This window comes from Gossypium hirsutum, chromosome A05 (genome assembly GCF_007990345.1).
Source record: "Gossypium hirsutum isolate 1008001.06 chromosome A05, Gossypium_hirsutum_v2.1, whole genome shotgun sequence".
Classification (NCBI taxonomy): Eukaryota; Viridiplantae; Streptophyta; class Magnoliopsida; order Malvales; family Malvaceae; genus Gossypium; species Gossypium hirsutum.
Window position 1 is genome coordinate 11,581,358 of NC_053428.1, and position 21,085 is coordinate 11,602,442.

The 21,085-nt window shown below is 31.1% G+C and overlaps 1 protein-coding gene and 1 long non-coding RNA gene across 4 annotated transcripts; both read left to right on the forward strand.

Moving 5' to 3' along the window:
* The first annotated feature begins 4,807 nt into the window (after nucleotides 1-4,807).
* LOC121229332 (uncharacterized) lies at nucleotides 4,808-6,654 on the forward strand. Its single transcript, XR_005927066.1, has 3 exons — nucleotides 4,808-4,849; nucleotides 5,294-5,369; nucleotides 6,445-6,654. It is a non-coding gene; the product is annotated as an uncharacterized lncRNA (long non-coding RNA).
* A 7,671-nt stretch (nucleotides 6,655-14,325) lies between these two features.
* Nucleotides 14,326-20,971, forward strand: LOC107958456 (metal transporter Nramp6). Of its 3 annotated transcripts, none has more exons than XM_016894233.2 (14): nucleotides 14,328-14,601; nucleotides 15,066-15,213; nucleotides 16,530-16,608; nucleotides 16,688-16,728; nucleotides 17,051-17,129; nucleotides 17,212-17,316; nucleotides 17,659-17,768; nucleotides 17,945-18,126; nucleotides 18,216-18,285; nucleotides 18,651-18,824; nucleotides 18,993-19,097; nucleotides 19,534-19,665; nucleotides 19,861-19,956; nucleotides 20,427-20,971. In XM_016894233.2, the coding sequence occupies exons 2-14, from the start codon at nucleotides 15,100-15,102 to the stop codon at nucleotides 20,760-20,762; spliced, it is 1,623 nt and encodes a 540-aa protein (XP_016749722.1). In that variant the 5' UTR covers nucleotides 14,328-14,601; nucleotides 15,066-15,099; the 3' UTR covers nucleotides 20,763-20,971. The 3 variants fall into 3 exon arrangements, with proteins under 3 accessions (XP_040969310.1, XP_016749722.1, XP_016749723.1); XM_016894234.2 differs by having other exon boundaries at nucleotides 15,075-15,213; XM_041113376.1 differs by lacking the exon at nucleotides 19,534-19,665 and having other exon boundaries at nucleotides 14,326-14,601.
* Nucleotides 20,972-21,085: the final 114 nt, after the last annotated feature.

Genomic DNA, 21,085 nt, shown 5'->3' on the forward strand with positions numbered 1-21,085 from the left:
AAAGAAGAAAAAGACGAACAACGGAACTGATCCAGTGGTTTCTCGGGCCAAGAGTGCCTGAGCATCCCTTAGGTTGAAGCCAATAAAGTAGTTTTAATCATAGATTTAAACACTGCTAATATAGTATGAAAACAGTGCACGGTGCTATATTTTAACTATAGAGAAGTTTCTTCCTATTGCTTTATGCCTTTCCTTTTCTTTTTTTGTTTTTACATGTACAAGCTTTTAACAATGTTTTATCCTACAAAAGCATGTTGGTTTCCCATTATGATTTATTTCCATTTTTTCTAACCTCTCTTTAATTTCCTTTTGATGGAATGTTTTATAAGCAAATAATTTATTCGAATTTGATATTTTTTAATGCCGTGATTATATATATTTTGGTCTAATGTAATATTTTTAAAGCCGTGATTATATATATTTTGGTCTAATGTAATATTTATATTTGACAAATGTTATATTATGAAATTATAATAGTGTTAAAACTTTTTTTTTAAAAAGAAAGAAATGATCTTATATTGACAACAACGAGTATAGAGAACAAATTGGCAAGATAACTCTAGAGAAAAAAACAAAAATAAATCAATACAAAGCATAAAATCATTTGGTTAGTACTCGAGTTAGAAAGACGAGAAATATTTCTCCAGGGAGCTCTCAAGCACTCCCTTCAATTGCAAATTGATACTCAAAGCAATAGGCGACATTAACTTAAGATGGTCTCATTAAGTGCACCATCCTTAGTCAGTTTGTCCGCAAATTCGTTGGTTTCCCTATTGATGTGAATAATGTTCCATAGATAATTAGGATTTTTAAAGATAAGAATGTAGTCCACAAAGCTTTTGAGATGATAAAGTATTAAAACGACATTTTTTATCTAATTGACAAAATTCAAGCTATCTGATTCACTGATAAACTTATGCGAGATGAACCATCTTATTCAGTGAAGGAAATAACCGCGACTCTAATTGTAAACACATCTGCTGTGTTGAAATCATTTTCATGGATTGTTCTTGAGAAAGACATCAAAACTTCGTCAAGTTCGTTATGAAAAACACCTCCAATACCTGCGAGGCCGTCCTTCCCTTATGCAGCACATCAACGTTGAATTTAAGGAAACCAGACTGCGGAGACTGCCATCTTTTGGATGATCTAGCAATGAGGGAAGCGTAAAATGTCATCGAATGAGGCCTTAGAGTCAGGCCACTTAGCTTTGAACCACCAAGCAACCCTAGCAAATATAACATCAATGACTTGAAACCTATCCCATATTTTGTTATTGAAGATCATCTCATTTCTGTGAGACCAAATGGACTAAACAACAACAAAGAATAGCATAGACCAGATCTTGTTGCAACAGTTGGGGTCAATAGCAGGAATCTATGCCATGAAAAACATATCAGGGTTGTTTGGGGCCACCTGGAGGATCTCTCATAACGAAGCACAATGCTATCAAATAGCCCAAGACTCACAACAACTAGAAAACAAGTGATAAATAGTCTCTTTTTCTGAACCACACAATGGGCAACAGCAAGCGTTAGATGGGATAATATTCCTCTTAGCAAGCTCTACTTTAGCGGGTATTCTACCTTTTAACAATCTCCAAACAAAGATCTCGATTTTTGGTGGAGCATACCCTGCCCAAACATATTTACTGTATTCAACCTTTGGGTAAGCTCTATCCAAGACATGTTACAAAAAGACTTAGGCGAATAGCTGCCACAGCTGGACGGTTTCCATCTGACACTGTCCTTAGTAGACCGATTCAAAGATGCACTGTCAAAAACCTGCAAGAACTCCTCCCATTGTTGCTTTTCCCAATCAAAGGTTGGTCTTGAGAGTTCGATGTTCCAAGTCCAACTCACCATTAGACCTATCCCCGAATTCAATGACCTTTCCTTCTTTTTGATTGCTAAAGAAAAAGTCCTAGGGAAACGGAGCTCTAACGACAGATTACCAATCCATCTATCTGACCAAAAATTAATACTTCCACCATCGTCAACACAAAGTACAATATTATTGGAAAAATCATTGTGGCTCGAATCTCAGGGGATAAGTGTTCTTGTGATAATTTCTCCATACCCATGATCAATTACCCAAAGCAGAAACAGAAGGTAGGATATTGTTCAAAATAGGATCATATTGGACTTGCAGCACCTTTCTCCATAGCCTTTCGCCCTCGTTTTCATATCTCCAAAGCCATTTAGTTAAGAGTGACTTGTTTTTAACTCTTAAGACAATACCTAAACCACCGGACTGAATAGGAGCACAAACGTCAGCCCAGCTAACCATATGCCTCCTCTTTTTAGTAGAGTTGCCGCTCCAAAAAAAAAGTTGCTCATAATACTATTGACTTTATAATAGTATAGCGGAAGATTCATCAAAATAGACTTTATAACCAGACATTGCTTGAAAGCATCTAAGGACCCTTTTGATATTAGTTAACTGCTTCTTACCCCTTCACAAAACACAATGGTGTTAATTTGACCAACGTTGATGGCATGTTTGAATTTTAATGATTTTTTAATACAACAAATTTAATTTTAAAATTAATTCTATGCCTATTTTGTTAAAAAGAATATGATGGTGTTTTTGTAAGTTTTAGTGTTGGATTTAATAAAATTTAATTAACTTTTAATGAAATCAACCTTAAAAATAAATTGTATATTAAAAAGTTAACAACATTAGCTTTGTGTACTAAAATGTATAACTTTTATCGAACTTAGGTAACATCTTAAATAAAAAAAACACAAATATTAGATTAAAAAAGAGTTAATTGCATTAGATATCCCTATAACCCTCATTCTAAATTTATCTTCAAACTTTAAAACATTCTAATTATATCCCCAAACTATTGTTATATCAATTAAGTCTTTTCATTATTAGAGTCGTAAAACGACACAGAATTTTATTACATAACTTTCAAACGTAAACCAAGAAAAAAGAGTAAAAGTTAAAACTTTTGTAAAAATTTTGAAAACCTCAAACCTATTATTTTTAAAACATTCATTTTTCTTTTAAATTTTTTATTTTAAATTATAGGGCAAAATATAAAAATAATCACTTTTATTTGCCTCAGATTACATTTTAGTCACTTATGTTTGAAATATTGCATTTTGGTCACTTAAGTTATCATTCTGTTACAAATTGGTCGCTCTACCGTTAAGCTTTGTTACCCCCCTAACGTAGTCCTACGTGGCAGTCCAAATAGATTTTAAATGTCAACTTGGATGTCCAGTCGTTAGGATGAAAATAGGTTTTTAATTAAATAAATTTAATTTGGGCTACCATGTAGGACATCCAAGTTGGCATTTAAAACACATTTGGATTGTCATATAAGACCATCGTTAGGGAGGTAACGAAGCTTAACGGTAGAGTGATCACTTCGTAACAAAACAATAACGTAAGTGACTAAAACGTAATATTTCAAACATAAGTGACTAAAATATAATTTAAGGCAAACAAAACTAGCTATTTTTGTAATTTACCCTAAATCATATTACATATATGATGGGCGTTGAAACCATAAAAAATAATTCCTACAAAAATAACTCTAAATAGTAGTAAGAGACCCGTAGGGTCAAGTCCACAGGGATTGGATGTTATAATCAACTTCCGCATTTAACTTGTGATTAGAATTTTTGTCATGGCAAAAGTCGTGCTTATGACTCAAAACGGGCCTATAACAAAATAAACAAATAAGTCAGGGGAGTTTTGGAATGTTTAGAAATTAAATAATTGAACATCATAAATAAATTGGAAATTAAACTGGAAAATAAATTCGAATTTTGTAATAAAAAATAATAAGCCTTAGCTCAAGACTCGATGGATTTTGAATTTTTGAATCGATCCTTAAAAATTAATTTTCTCTTCCCAACAATAAGCTGGTTATAGCAATTAAGAACGTTCTAACTGTAACGACCCGAACTTTAAGGTTATTAGAAAGGTATATTTTCGGATCACTGTTTCTGAAAAATAGATTAGAAAATATTTATTAAAAATATTTATGAAGTTAATCGAGTGGTTAATTAGAGTTTTAATTAAGTGAACTTAGCTTAATTAAGAGTAATTAGGAAAAATGACTAAATTGAATAAATGATGAAAGTTGAATTGTAGATTAAAAGAAAATAAAAAGGGACCAAATAGGCAATTATGCCTAATATATGAATTTAGGCGGCAAAAGATGGAAGACTCTAGGATTTTCTTATATTAATTAATTAATTTATTATTATGGTTATTATTATTTAATTGATATTAAGTTATTATATTATGAAATAAATTGAAATAAAGACAAATGTGTGATGATAAAATTGTACAAGTGTAATATATGTATTTGAACACTTGGAATATAATTGTATATTTACTTAATTTTAGAATAAAAGATATTTATTAATTAAATAATTAAATAATGAGATTTTTGTTTGATAAATAAATTAAATAATGACAATTGTAATGAATTTATTGGTACAAATGTGAAATATAAGTGTGTACAATTGTAATATTAGTATTTAATATTAAATAAGATATTTATTAATTAAATAATTATATTATGAGATTTTTATGTAATAAATATATTAAATTATGACAAATGTATGGTAAAATTTGTGACATGTGTAATAATAAAAAATGCATACAAGTGTTAAATAAATATTTGTTATTAAATAGATTTTAATATAGATATTTTATTTTATTATTATATTTTATATATATATAGTAAATAAATAAAGAAAAAGAGAAAGGAAACAAAGAAATGAAACAGAATAGGCAAACGAAAAGCAGGGGAAGGAAAGAAAGAAAGGAGAAAGAAAAGAAAAAGGGAGAATTAGGATTTGAAGGTTTGGAAGTTTAATAGGTAAGTTAATTTAGCCTATTTTACTTAATTTTGATGTTTTAAAAGCTTTAGAACAAAGTTTTGATGAAATTAAATTAATATTTTGAAAGTTATTAGAATTCTAAATATTGTTCATGTTGAATAAAAAAATGAATTAGGGGTTAGATTGATAGGAATTCAAGTTAGAAATGAAATAAGGATTGAATTGTAAAGTAATTCATAAGTTTTATGTTGAAAGGACTAAATTGATGAAATTTTCGAAATTAGGAAAATATGCTGAAATTTTAATTGTTAAGTTGAGTTTGGACAAAATTTGAATAGAAATGAAGTATGAATTGAGATAGAAAAAGTAAGTGAATTTAGTTAAGATTAAATTGAAATTAAAGTAGAAATTGAATCAAAATTTATTAATTAGATATAAATTAGTAGAGAATTAACGAATATGAATTGTTTTAATTCCCATAGCTAATGTTGTCTCGGGACATCTCGGCTAAGCAAGGAAAAATGGCAAAGACAACGGGAGTTAGCTCGAGAAAATACGGTTTGTATTTCTATAATCCGAACTCAGTCATTATTTGTTATATTTATATACAGATGACAATTGTTAGTGTTAGAATTATGATATTTTACAATTGAAATGGATTGATTTTGGTATGTGATGAATTTATCAAATTTATATTGGTTGAAATCATTTTGATTGAAATATATAATATATAATATATATATATATGATTTATGTAAAAATTTGAATATTGAATGAATGTTATATTGAAAAAAAATTATATTGATTGGAAATATGAGGGAATTGATATGAATATATGTGATTATTAGAATGGTATATTGATGAAAGACTTATTAAATTGAGAAAGTGAATCAAATACCCTATTAACAGTATCGGACCAGATTGGATACAAATGGCATTCCATTGGATTTGTGATGTGATGGGGAGATTTGTAGTTCGGCCGAGAAGATGTTTCTGTTATTCGGTTTATCCGAAGAGGCATTTAATGCATTATTGGTGTGTTTGGGAGGATATGATATACTGGTGTGTTTGGGAGGATTTATAATATTCCGGGTGTGTTTGGGTTGGATATTCTGGTGTGTTTGGGAGGAATCCGTGTATCTATCAGAGTCCGGGTCTTGTTAATAGGGGTAAATAAGTGAAAAGATAAATCGAGTGAATTTGATTGATTGAGCTATTGGAATGAAATGAGAAATTGAATTGAGAATTGAAATTGAGATATGAGATTGAAAACATGAACCAAAAGGTTCATGAAATGAGTGAAGTTCAAATAGATGATGATTGATGTTAGAATGAATTAAAATGGTATATTGTTAAGAAGTAAAGTGTGAATACAAATGAATTGTGAATATATTGTAAAGAATTTATACGGTAAGCAAATGAAAAGAATTGAGCAAATATATTGTTGTGTTTGTTATATGGCTTGTATAGAATTTTTATGGTAAGTAAATGAAACTTATCTATAAAATAAATAAATGAATAGTTATATTTGTTATTGTGATTTTAAGTTTAATTGTTATATTATCAAGTGTTTGGATTATAGAAATACCACTGAGTATACCATACTCAGCGTACGGTTTGTTTCTGTGCGCAGGTAAAGTAAAGATAGAACGTTGAATCAGCATCCCAGGCCGATCCCGAATTCAATGAGGTAAAGTGTGTTAATTATGGGTAATGGCATGTACCTAGGATGTCTTATGTGTGTGTCATTTTGAAATTGTAAATGTAAGGATGAAATAAATAAATTTAGGTTTGGTTATGGTATAAAATAGGATTTGACTAATTTGATATGAATTTGAATTTTTGTGAGACAATGTCAGATTGATTTTGGAATTCCCTATTCTGAATTGGGAAAATCATTAAAAATTGTATAAAAATAATTATGAGCTATAATTTATATGCTTAGAATCTTTAATGAGTCTATTTTCAAGAGAAATAAACGGGAACATCATCCGAGTCCTATGCTATGAGATAATTAAATTTTAGTAAAAAAAGGGTTGAAGTTGTCAAATAGCAGACCGGGGGTAACTTTGAGGAATAAACTGTACTAATTGGCTATATTAAAAATTCTGAAAATTTTATGGTAGAAAGGTATGAGTCTAGTTTTAAGGAAAATTAACGGAACTTAATTTGAAGTTTCGTAGCTCTAGTTATAAATATTTTAGTGACTGCTGCTCAAGAAGACAACTTTGACATAAACATAAGAAAATAATGGAATTGTGTGTAATTATTCTGTAAACTCCGGTAATGCTCCATAACCCTCTTCTGGTGACAGTTTGGGGTTAAAGGGTGTTACACTAACCACCAATTCTTCCTCTTGTAGCTGATCACGATATGACCTGCAAACCAACCCTTACCGATAATCTAACCGAGATACACGTGTTCTCGATTCAAGATTCTGGTAGCCTTACGCTCTGAAGAACCCAACTCGAATTAACGGCTTTAACTGCGTGGGTTGTTTAAACCCGATCACTTCTTCCTTGATTTGTTCTCGAAGATCCGAATATAGCACGGCCGACTCGTTTCTCCAACTGTCAGCAAACACGGCTCCAACCCAATGTGCACTTTTTGACTTGAAATCGAGTTAACTTTAAGGAATAAGTTGTCAATCCTGATACTTAGGAAAAATATGAATACCGATTGAAAGAATTTTTAGTATGGATATGTATCTCACGATTCTCGACCAAAAAGAATATCGGCCTAAAGCTAAGATGGAATTTAGTGAAGCATGAAATTATTCATGTTTTGTAGATTTTGAAAGGTGATTTAATGATGATGGTGAAGAATGGGAAAGAAAGGTACTTGGAAAGCAATTAGACTAATTTAGAAAGAACAAAGAAATGTAAATGGAAGCAACGGAATGCTAACACCCAAATTGGAAGAAAAAAAGAAGGTAATTCTATTCAATTCTAGATTAAAATCAAAATGTGAAATTAAATGTGTCGGTATTTACTAATTTTGGCTTTAATCTTTTCCACATATAATTAAAATTAAATAAAAAATAAAATAAGATTTTTTTCTATTTTTGGCTTTTACAAAGTCAAAAAAATCTGATGACTCCTTGGCTTTCTTCACATTTTTTATTTGGCCTCATTTCATTGATTGTGTCTCAATTTGGTCCTTTTTTGCTCGTTTTTGACTCTTAGCGCCCCAATTGCATCCCTGACAATATTAAAATATAAATGCACTAATTCAACAGGGATCAATTCAAAAATTAACCGAATTAAACACAAAAAATCATGCAAATTAGCATATTATCAATATATGATGTGTCATTAAATTATATTACCTAAAATAATTATTTTAATAACGAAATAACTTAATTGATATAATCTTGATATTCTAAAGATATAATTAAAATGATTTAAAATTCAATTTAAAATAAAGATAGTAGTTAACGTTGAATGCAGATTTAATCTTTAAGCTTCTCCAAACTTTGTAATTATATGTAATAATTGATGGATACAAGAGAATTGACCTTTAAGCTACAAAAAGTCATATTAAAAGTGAAGAAGGTAATTAGTATTAAGATAGAAATGTTAAACTTAAATTGAATATTTGGAAAATATTTAGCTCATGGTTGTCGAGATATAATTTCCTACAGATCAACATCCATAAAGTCACAATTGCAGTTCGTAAGAAAAAATGATACTACTTGCTAGTGGTTAACTATCTACAACATTGTTGATAAGATGCTAAATATAAAAATTATGTATGATTTATGAATTTAATTGTACGTATCAATTAATTTATTTTATTTATTTATTATAAAATTTATAATATTTCAAAAATATTATGATTGAAAAAGTAAAAACATTCTTAATTGGTTACATATGTAAATTTAAATATTTGAAAAAAAATAACAATCATAAACTTATACGAAAAATTCAAAAGTAAACTATTTATCTAATAATTTATAAAAATATTTGTAAAATTTTATTTAATTTTAAAAATATTTATACCATAATTATTTATTTGTTTATGATAATTCAATCATATAACCTAAAATATTTTAAAGAAATTTTAAACCATATCATTAGAAAGGTTTAGATAACTCACAAATATTGATCAATAGATAAGTTTAATTTTACAATTGATTTCAAGTTTATTTTTCAAAGCAGATTAATATATTGGCGGGTCGGACCCTTAAATTAAATTGGATGATTTAAACATGACATAATGATTTTTTTGACCTTTTAACTTTATAAAAATATTATTTTAATATTTTATTTAACTTTTTTGATTTTTTTAATCAGTAATTAAACAGTTTAAGGCCTGCTGTAGGAGACTTGGGCTTCTGCTGCACTTGGACTTGTGGCTAAACTGAAGAAGTCGTTTGCTGAAAGGGTGAGTATACTGATACTGTAGCCATTCAACTCCAAGGGTTAAGCACAATTTCAGCCATTGGTTGTGCCTTCCAACGGGCACTACTTCGTGTTGGGATGGACTGCCATTTATTCCTGTTATCCCTGATTTAGGATTTTGATAACCCTGATAATTTTTTTAAGAAAATAAAAATTAAAACTGAATTATGTTTGTACAAAAGGTGAAGCCCAGAATTAAAAAAAAAGGAAGGGCCCTAAAAGTTTGTTTATGTTTTTCTTTTTTTGCTGAACATTAGAACATCAATATTGACTATAACATCAAACTATATAATTACAGGTGAATAAAAGGAGCTAGCTGAACTATACAAGGAGTGGAAAATAAATTGTTATTAAATTTTTTGTTAGTACCAATCTTGAATTCAATTTTTATACAATTCTTATCCCTTATTCTTATTAAAAAAAGAAGAAGAAGAAGACAAAAGTGGGATTTATTATAATATAAATTATAATAATTAAAAAGCCAATAGGAGGGGCAGGTAAGCGGTTCACTTGTTTCCCAAATTCTCTGTTTTTAATGACATCATATATACAAAAGTATATATAAAAAAGAAAACGTTGCATATAGAAAAAAAGGTCATAATTTAATTATTTTCTTAATCTCAAACTCAATGTAAAATGTTTAACTTTGTGGCTTTCCTAGTCATAATTATAAAGACAGCATATATGCTAATGGAGATGTAAAGGCATTAAAGTTGACACCATTCCCTGGCCTCTCATGCTCTCCTTCCAAGGGAATCTTAAACAGAACAAATCATCACTTTGTTAGTTAATTAATATATGTCTCAAAATTTTGCACAAACCAAAAAAGAAGCTCTTTCTATTAGAAAACAAAGCCCTAAAAAGGGGAATTGTGTAGTGGAATACCTCATTTCTGTTTTGATATAATTGGTGGACGGTTCACAACCAGTGGCAGGTCTAAGTAAAGGGAGCACGAGTACTGAAACTGACTGCCATAAATTATACATGAATGGTGCATAAATGGCAGCGTTCCAACAACAGTAGAGAAAACAATATTCCACGAAAAAAGGGGGGAAGGGGGAGAAGATAGTGCATGAATTGGATGGATATTGTAAACCCCACTTGGCCTTATTATTTTATATATCAATGGAGACTATTAATTCAGAATAGAAAATACATCAACTTATTCTACTAAATCATAATATTTTCTCATTTTATTTCCTAACCAGCTTTATTCATAATATAATATTATTCCTTCTTTTGACTACATTTCTTATCCTGTCTTGCTCTCGAACAAATTCTTGTTAGTGCCAGATGGACATATTATCTATATTTTTAGCTATCAAAGGGTAAAAGGTATGTGTTACTAGATCGTGTAGCGTAACAGTTCCGGAAAAAATGGATGGGATAATTTATTGTATACATTATATATGAGTGTTTGTCTTTGATGATCTGAATGTTTATCATTTTAAGTATGATCTAAGTTCAAATTATATTAATTAAATTGTTGTTGTAGTTAAAAAAAAAAATCAGTATAAACCTTTATTGTTCTCTCTCGATGAAGGAAGTGGGAGAAGTCAAAGATTTGATGTTATCTAAGAAATGGTGGTGGTGTGCGTTATAAGTACAACTACAACCAGCCAAAGGGCCCATGGATAAACCTCTTATTGTCTTTGCCACTTGTCGTTTTCTTTTAATCATGGGGTCGTTTTTCTGTGGGAGGTCCCGTTTTGATCTTTGGTTGACGTGATGCGGCAGCGGTCCCATGCTGTCTTTTAAACCTGTCACGCTCCCTCGCCCACACGCTGGAGAATATTACTGGGGATTAATCCTATACTGCTAACTCTTTACATTTGCACTTCATCTAACTCTTTCTACACCGTTCGATTCATCAACTTTATAATACAAATAAGAAGGTACGCATTCATAATGAAGCAAACAAATTTATTTAATATATTATGAGTGAAATAAAGAAGTTAAATATAAAAAATTGAGTACGTAGTAATTGTTAACTTCGATTATGAAATTAAAAAATTATTATTAGTGTAAAAAAATCTATAATAAAAAATAATCTAACAAGATAATATTAAACTTAAAAATATGAAATACATTAGGAAATACATTAGGTTAATTGATGGAAGGTAAGAAACATTATGTTAAACTATGCTATTCAATTCTATAGAATTTGATATTTATATTTAAAAAAAATTTAATTTTTTATTTTTTTAATTTAAAAATTATAGTTTAATTATTATTCTTTAATAATTTCTATTAAAAATTATCAACTTAATTAATATATTTATTTCTCATAATCTTATATTATGTCATATAAAAATAGCTTAATTAACATACTAAATTAATAAATTTTGATAAAAAATACTTATAAATTTAATGATTAAATTAAAATTTTTAAATTAAAAAAAGAAAGATTAAGTTTTTAATTTTTAAAATATAAAGACTATAGGTCAAACTCTACGAAAATACAAAAACAAACAACATATTTTAACTTAAAAATAAATTAAAGTCAACTTATTACATCATCTGATAGGGCAAAGGAAGAAAAATGAAATGAAAACTAACCTTCTATAATTATGTCAATCCCATAAAATTTAGATTTCCATTTCCTTTCAACGATTGCAAGTAACTAAAATAAATGTAGGTCAACTGCACTGATGTGTGTGCCATTTTAAATTTTTGAAGAGGCAAAGGGACAAATACATGATCCTAACATGAGAAAAACAAAAAGGAAAGCTTGGATTGTAGCTGAGATGCCGGGCCGAAACGACTGGAGTCATTTATTTGACATGGATACAACGTTTCATTCACACCTTAAACATATCACAGCTAGAGTTGAGCATAGGTCAGGCCGGGCCTAGATAAAGATTTCGGCTCGTTTACTAGGTTCGAGTTTGGTCCAACAAAAAATAAGTCTAAAATTTTATCTAAGTACGACTTGAATAAAAATGCTAAAATCAGAGCTTAATTTGACCCGCCCATATTAATTTTTATATTATTTTTTATATAATTTTAAAAAATATATAATATATCAAAAACACTAAAAATATCAAAATAAATTTTTTCCAACAAATTTAAAATAAATTTTAAAATATATATATACTTAAATAACATTAAGATAGATGCAACTTAACAAGCAAATGTCTCTAAAATAATAATAAAATTAACAAATGTCTTTAAAATAATAATAAAATTAACAATAAAATAAGTTTTATATAATATCTAAACCATAACAACAAAATAGTAACAACATAATAGTAAAATAGTAGCAAAATAAGGACCAAACAATAAGAGAATAATATTAAAAAAAAATTTGTCCTTTAGTAGATTCAGGCAGGGTTAGGCCGGGTTCTGGCAAAAAATGCCTTACTTGAGGCCCGGCTCATTTTTTAAACAGGTTTTATTTTTTTGTCAAAGCTCATTTTTTTTGCCTATATTTTTGCCCAAACCTCCCACATTTTGGGGAGCCTTCGAGCCGGGCTGAGATGACCAGGCCCATTATCAAGTCTAATCACAACTTTAATTAAATACTTATTCCAAATAATCTGCGATTATAAGTCACTTGTTAACCGGTTAGCTTATAAAAAGTTCAAGACACACATAGATAATATGTAGTATTTCAAGAACTATAAAAAAAAATTACCTTAAAAATTTACACGTCAAAAAGTTCTCAATTTTGTTCTACTCTCTTCTCTCTGAACTTCCCTCAATATTCATATTCTAATCATCCACCCATTCAATGAACTGTTTTAAATTGTTACAGCATCCTCCTTATATCAACAATTTGTTGTAAAAATATGAAAGGAGGATTGAACATAAGAGTTGGGATCATCACTTGAGATATGATTGGCATTATCTTTATATAAGGATAATTCGCAGAGAGCATATATTCCAGAATTTAACAAGTATATCTGCTTTTAAAAGAAACAGCGAGCAAATAGAACGAAAAATTAAGTAAGAAACAAATGTAAATTGATTTGATTAAGAGAGGAGGATAATGAAACACGAATTTTTGGATGTTCTCTAGAAAAAAAGTAAACCCTAAATAAATTTAATTTAATTTAGAAAAATGAAGTGAATCCTGAATTAACGAAAATAACACTCAACCAAGAAAGGAATAGAAGTTATTGAGAAAGAAGGAAAATCAAGTGATTTGTACTCAACTACTGTTTCAGACTCAGTTGTTGTGCGCATGAATACATCCGGCTTTTATAAGCCTAATAGCATGTGATGTTTTATAAATAAAACTTAACCATTTTATTGAGGAAGATGAGATTCCTTAGAATACATTAATTTCTGCTTATTCAAGAGTTATCTTATACACTCAACTTTTACAAATAGAGTTTTGGATAAATTTTTTATAAATTCGAACAATTATTATTTCACAATAAAAAAGATTATTTATTTAAAAAAATATATTTTTGATGTACAATTAATACATATCTCTTGTGCATAATCCACATTATGTTAGCTCATTAATGACTAAAATTTAAAATATTAAAAAATTTATAAATAAATATGAATAATTTTATTTAAATATAAATAAACTATAACTATAGTAATTATTTTCTCAATCTTGACACAAAACAATTGATAAACAAGAGAAAGGATTGTCTTTATTCAATATGATTTTTTTTCTCAAGATATTAGAAAACCTTTTATCAATTGTAGTGTGGAGAGGGAGAAAGATTGAGAAAATAATAATTTTAATTATGTTTAAATATATTTAATATTTTTTACTTTTGGTATTTTTGGAATAGTAAACACAAAATTGGATGTAAATGTGATTAAGAAAAATAAAAATATTTCAAATGGTGGACGGGACCTTATGTAAAGAAGATGTGTTGTATATGGATCTTGGCCCACCTATGGACAGATAGCTGACTTCAAATTAAAATTAGTTTAGCCTTCATCAAACTTAAGTCGTAAGAGGTGTAGGATGAGAGCGTGGTTGGTCCATATTGTGGGCTCACCAGGACTATTATAGAAGCGAACTGAGAGGATAACACCCTCAGTTTTTGTACTTTGTAAAGAGAGTGTGCCAGAAACAAACAAGAAACTCTAAGATCTCCTTTCTGTTGTTCCAGAAATTAAACAAAAAAAAAAAAAAAAACAACACCATTAAATAGTTATAGATTGCGGAGTAGAGCTAAGAGCCCCCACGAAAAAGTCAAAGCTAAGCAACAAAAGCCTAAAGTTGCTGTCGAAGAAACAGTATTAAATTTTAAGAAAGGCAAGAATTCAATTCATACAAAAACTCTCTCTATATATAATAGGAAGAGGGAAAGCCATACTCTACTAAGGAGAAAGGAAACTGAGAGGAAAAGCCACTCTGCGTCTCTCTGATTTTCCCTTCTCTTCCTTTCCTATATACGCTTTTTTCTTAGGTTCAGGTTTGTCTGGTTCTTCACTCTTGCTTCTTTGCTCAGTTTCATTTGCCTTTCTAGAAAAAAAAATTCTATCTTCATTTCATTGTTTGATTTCCCTTTTTACAGATAAACCCACATGATATAACCATTATATTTATATATATTGTCTTTTCATTTTGGTATTGGTTTGTTGACATGATAAGAAAATTGATTTTCCTTTTATGCAATTTTTATCTAGTTCGAACGCTGTTTTTATTCGACATTTGAAGATTCAATCTCAAAGCTGCGGGTTTTTTTTTTCATCTGTCTTTTGTCTACCATCATGCGTTTTTAAGCCTTTGGTTTTTTCGTCATCAGATGGGGATCAAACACTTTTTTTTTCCTACTTAAACTATTTGGTTTCTACTACGAGTTTGTGTCTGCTTCAACTTTAATGCTCATTTGTTATTTAATTTGCTGACTGGCTTTTAATATTTTTGCTTTTTAAGTTGAATCAGATACGGTAGAGAAGAAAAAGAACGTATGATGGGATCTAATTCCGGGCAGCCGCAGTTCATAGCTAGCACCGGCAACCGGAGTTTCTCAAATGCCCCGCTGATTCAGAATGCAGATACTAATCAAATTGTGGTGCCTGACGTGAGTCTGATTTTTTTTCCCATTATATAATTTTTATACTTTTTTTTCCTTTTTCTCGAATTATAGGGTCCTCAGAATCGTCGAAACTTTTTTTTTATTAAATGTTGAAAAGGGTGTTACAGTTGCTTAGCATTAACTTGGCTGGATTAAGTTAGGGGGGAAGTCTTGTCGAAACACCGTTTAAGATTTCGAGGGAGAAAGACTAAACTGACATGAGATTTTGAGTGTGAATTATTTGGTCTTATTCAAATGCGGGTTTATTTGAAGATGTAGGTCCTCATTAGAAGGAACTTTAAATTTACAATACGGGTTGTATATGTAGGAAGGACGGTCAGTTTCATCTTTGGTCGCCAGTTTAAGAATTAGCTGAGGATGAGCTTTTCAATTGTTTACTTCATAAAAGGTTTAGTTAAGATATTGATTTTAATCTCTGATGAGATGAGTTGTCAATGGATTCCGAAATTTGCATGACATATCAATGGATTCCGAAATTTGCATGACATACTATGATTTGCTTAAAGTCTTAAGCGAAGTCTGCTTTTGTTGTCAAGATGCGTTATTTTATTAGCCTCTTACTCAGCTGGAACGACTATGTTTAAATCATGGATAATATTTGCGGCGTTCTTTTATCTTTCACTATAATTTCCTTCAAGACACCAGGTTTGAAGATTACAATTTTAAACTAACAAAGCGTTCAGTTCTTGTTTCTTCTATTTCCTGGTGAACTTTGTATTCATATTCACTTATCGCTATGTCTTCTTATGTATTTTGATGCAGCCAATAGAACAAGTATTGAATCACAGTTTTGCTATTTAGTTAGTTCATCTAAGAAGTGCAATGAAAGTGTAGCCTGAGAAATCTTTAAATATGCATAGACATAACCAATTCAATATTGCTATTGTTTAGGAAAGAGTATTTCACAATGTGTGAAATCTTTACTCATTAAAGGAATTATCAATCAGGATTATCCGAAGTGATCCAAATGTTAGAGGCTTGTGGATGTTGTAAACAGAGTGCCTCTGTGTGGTCCTCAATGACTACAGATTATCTAGTCTGCTAAGAATATTGCTCTTCGTAACTGCACACTGGTTAATAGAAATTTGGTATTATTTTTTTTGGATTCTATAAGGTTCCTGCTGGACCATGATATATAAATTTACATTATTTTTTTCTTTTTCTGAATAAATTTCTGTCATTACTAAAAGACAAGTTTTTCATGGTATTTTTTTATTTTAGAATTTACTGTGGTTTTATGTTTAATAATTTAATGCTTTCAAGAACTATAAATTTTTATTAGTTGCATTTTGTTTATGCAGCGGAAAAGCTGGAAAAACTTTTTTGCATACATGGGTCCTGGATTCCTTGTTTCAATTGCATATATCGATCCTGGAAATTGTAAGACCATTATAAGTTTTCTTTTGTATTCTGAAAAAGTTACCTAAGCATATATTCTAACACTATCTTTGTCTTACAGTTGAAACTGATCTTCAAGCCGGAGCGCAGTACAAATATGGGGTGAGTACTTTCTACTGCAGTTATTTGGCTTGTAAATCATTGTCTTTTTCTGGACAGAATTAGACAACTTGATAGCATGTCCCATTCGTGGAGATTCGGAATACAAATTGACAATACTCGGGAAGTCTTCCCATTTTATGTAAAACTTGCCACTTCGTATCCCTTATTGTAGCCTGTTTGAGCTGCAATAGACACTGCTAACGATGAGTACCTGTGGCGAAGCTAATATTAGCTTCTCCTTATTTTACCTTTTTTTTCTTTCGAAAAATTCCAAAATTTTACTTCCTCGGTTTCTCTTAAGTTAATTTTATCTTTCTTGCAGTTACTTTGGATCATATTAGTGGCTTCATGTGCTGCTCTTGTTATTCAGTCCCTGGCTGCCAATTTGGGTGTTGTCACAGGTATATATTACTACATATTTTCCGTTTCTATATTTTGCTACTGATATTTCTTTTCATTTTAGCGTTGATTTCATTGTTGCAGGGAAGCATTTAGCAGAGCACTGTAGAACTGAATATCCTAGAGGCCCAAACTTCGTGTTATGGGTTCTTGCTGAAATCGCTATTGTTGCATGTGATATTCCTGAAGGTGACCATAAGATCTTAAAAGCTAAACAAGCTGAGTTCTTCATTGCCACTTGATGAAGATCTTAATGTAATTGGAAATATCTCAAAAGTGAAATAAGACAAAAAACTATATTTTGTATCATCATTTGAAATTATATGGCATTTCAATTCATTTTGATGTTCATTGAGCTGTGCTTGATTCATAAAGCTTCCACTTCATTTGTGTAATGGCCTTCTAATGCTATTGATAACAGTTGGTTGGGAAGCAATGGACTGAAATCTGGGGCTTATTATCCGTCTTTTTTTTTCCTTCAATTCTCATTTGTTTTCACTGCTTCTGGCTTTTGATCTGTTCCTTGTCCAGTGATTGGCACAGCCTTTGCGTTAAACATGCTCTTCAACATCCCAGTTTGGATTGGTGTCCTATTGACGGGGCTCAGTACATTGGTTCTTCTAGCATTGCAGCAATATGGGGTATGTTTTGTCTGCCCTATGCTTCTAGGTCTTACTGCAGTTTTCTGGTTTGTTTTTCTATGTTACCGGACCAATGATAAGCATCTTTTTGGAATGTTTAATTGATCCAAGATTTTGATTGGTTGGACTAAGCGCAAGCCTTTCTGCCTGTTTTCTTTTTTTTTTTTTTTTTTCAGGTTAGGAAACTTGAGTTTTTAATCGCTTTTCTTGTACTTACAATTGCTGGGTGCTTTTTTGCGGAGATGAACTATGCGAAGCCTGTGGCTAGTGAAGTTCTTGATGGGCTTTTTGTTCCTCAACTCAAAGGAAATGGTGCCACCGGTCTAGCAATTTCACTCCTTGGGGCTATGGTTATGCCGTAGGTGTCTTTCTTCTTACGAGTTTCTAGTGATTCCTTCCATATGGCGCACTGTTAATCTGTTGGATGGATTTTGTGCCCTTTTGCAGGCACAACCTCTTTCTCCACTCTGCACTGGTGCTTTCCAGGAAAATCCCTCGATCCGTCCGGGGCATTAAGGTGATTTCTAGGAGAATTTTAAGTTATTTAACCAGATTAGTATTGAACTTGCTTTTCCATTTTTGCAACTAGAAATGTGATCCAAATGTGCTTGCATGCCAACCATGATTGAGAATGGTACAACATCAGCCTCCCTTGAAGGGTGAATGGTATAGTTTACAAAACAAATGAAGTCAGTTAAAGTTGTCGACGCTCATAATCAATTGCTCAAGTAGTAAACTCTTTGAAAGACTTGGTTAGAAGTTGATTTTGCAAAAACAAAATCAACAAGATATTATTCACCACAACAGGAAACCTTTCATGTTAGTGATGATTTTTGTCATGTGCAGCAATGAGCAACATCTGATGTGTTACTTCTTCTGCAGGAGGCTTGCAGATTTTATATGATAGAAAGTGGCTTCGCTTTAATGGTGGCATTTCTCATTAACATATCAGTTATCTCTGTAAGTGGTGCAGTTTGCAATTCATCAAATTTGAATCAAGAAGATCAAGATAGTTGTGAAGATTTAGACCTGAACAAGGCCTCATTCTTACTAAGAGTATGTGGTTCCAAGCCATTTTATGATTTCTTTAGTTGCCCTTTACTTCCCTGGCTCTTTTGAGTTTTAATCAATAGTGCTTATGTTTCTTTATCCTAAGATCATATTTGCGCTCTCCTGACCATGTTCGATTTGGAGTTTGAATATGGTTTATATTGTTGTTTACAGAATGTCTTAGGCAGTTGGAGTTCAAAACTTTTTGCAGTTGCTTTGCTGGCATCAGGTCAGAGTTCTACTATAACGGGAACATATGCTGGCCAATATGTAATGCAGGTACTCTGTTATTGTATGCTGCATTCTTTTGCAGCTCATGTTTCCTTAAGTTCTCATAATTGAACAATTTAAGCATTTCTATATTGAAAATTTGAAAAGTTAAAAGAAATTGTCACTTTATTGTTATAAAACTTAGCCTTTTTATCACTTTGGTAAAAATTAATTTGTGGAGCTTAGACTGTCATGGGTCCATTGGTTACGGATTAAATAAATCTTGATCATAAACAAACTAAGGGGTTAGTTTGATATGGTAGTGTCAACCAGGTTTAATCATTATTGTTTCTCTTTGAGAACAAAATTACTTCTGTTCTATCTCTTTCATTTCCTTCTATATTTTTTGTTTCTCAAAGTAACTTGATAGTTGTTATTTCTATGGTAGCATTTTAACCTGCGTATCTTATTTGCTCCCTCTTTGAGATCCCCTTCTTTTCTGTAGGGCTTTCTTGATTTACGACTAACACCATGGATCCGGAACATGCTTACTCGATGCTTGGCAATTGTCCCTAGTTTAATTGTTGCCATCATTGGTGGCTCTGCTGGGGCTGGAAAGCTAATTATCATTGCTTCAGTATGAAATACTTGCTTAATGCTTTCTGTTTCTTTCTTCTTCGTCTTCTTCTTTTTACTTGTATTCACATGTGTCTAGATATCGTCAGCTGTTGGAATATAAAGAGGGGAACTTTTGATAGTTATGGAGGAAAGGCATCATGATTTATGTTTGCATCACCAGCAAGTTAGTTATACCTTGATTTTGTGTTTGCAGATGATATTATCCTTTGAGCTACCTTTCGCACTCATTCCGCTTCTCAAGTTCACCAGCAGTAAGACGAAAATGGGAGCATATGTCAACTCAATTGCGGTAAAGACTATTTCTTCCTTTCCCAATTTATGGCTAAGGTGTTATCTTAGTTACATATATGATACAAGTATTATAACCGACTTTGCTATGGAAAGTTGCTTGACTAAACAGTAACAAAAATTATCTGGCTGAGAATCTTTAAAAATCATAAAGTTTTACATGATTTTATTTAGCTCAACTGATTGGTTCGACCTGAAATTTCCCGGAGAGTTTTTTTGTCTTAAATGCTATCAACACATTATTGGGAGCTACCTGAAACAGACCAAGTTATTTAGGAATTTATTTTGATTGTAATCTTCTTGACTATTTTATGTTTTATGAGGGTTTAGGCTCAGTTGTAAATAGAGTTAGGGGACTTGATATTGCTGTGATCTTACGGAGTTGAGCATTTGGGAATTGGGATACTTCCTAACTCAGATACTTGGGTTTGTGTTATCGAACAATCTAGTTAGCTGATAAGTTGTGTGCAGGTTTCAGCTATCACGTGGATCATCGGATCCCTGATCATGGGCATAAACATATACTATCTTATGACGAACTTCATCCACTTGCTTCTTCACAATCACTGGGAGCTTGTGGCAGTTGTGTTTCTGGGAATATTTGGATTTTCAGGGGTGGCGATCTATTTGGCTGCAATAGCATACCTTGTATTCCGGCCTAACAAAGAAGCAACGCACCTTCTGGCATTAACATCCGAAAATCAACATATGGTTGACGATGCGGGCAACACATCAATGTACTGTCTCCCTCGAGAAGATATAGTAAGCATGCAGTTACCTCAGAGACGGCAGACAGAGGACATTTGACTAACAGACTATACCAGCTTATCTACATTGTGAAGGCAGGTTTTACTCTAGTTTTTCGTGTTTTCGTTTAGAGTAGTAGAATAAGGGCTTTACTCGCTAGGAAGGATAGGAAAAAGGGTACAAATCGGAAAACCTTGCCGATTCTAATGTGGCTTTCTCCTGTTTGTGCAATATTTTGATAATGGATTACACTTTCTTCTTGTTCAAAATACTGGTTTTAACAGCATTTTCTTTTTAACCTTAACCAATACCTACAATTTGTTAATAGAACGGTGAAATTCCAGTTTCATTGATGCATCTTTTTATCAAGCTAGTATGATTTT

Excerpts from the sequence above, each read along its gene's own strand:
- LOC107958456 (XM_016894233.2), top strand. The coding sequence starts at position 15,100 with ATGATGGGATCTAATTCCGGGCAGCCGCAGTTCATAGCTAGCACCGGC. Across the intron at positions 17,317-17,658 it reads TGCATGTGATATTCCTGAAG|TGATTGGCACAGCCTTTGCG; the intron begins GTGACCATAAGA and ends TTCCTTGTCCAG. Across the intron at positions 17,769-17,944 it reads TAGCATTGCAGCAATATGGG|GTTAGGAAACTTGAGTTTTT; the intron begins GTATGTTTTGTC and ends TTTTTTTTTCAG.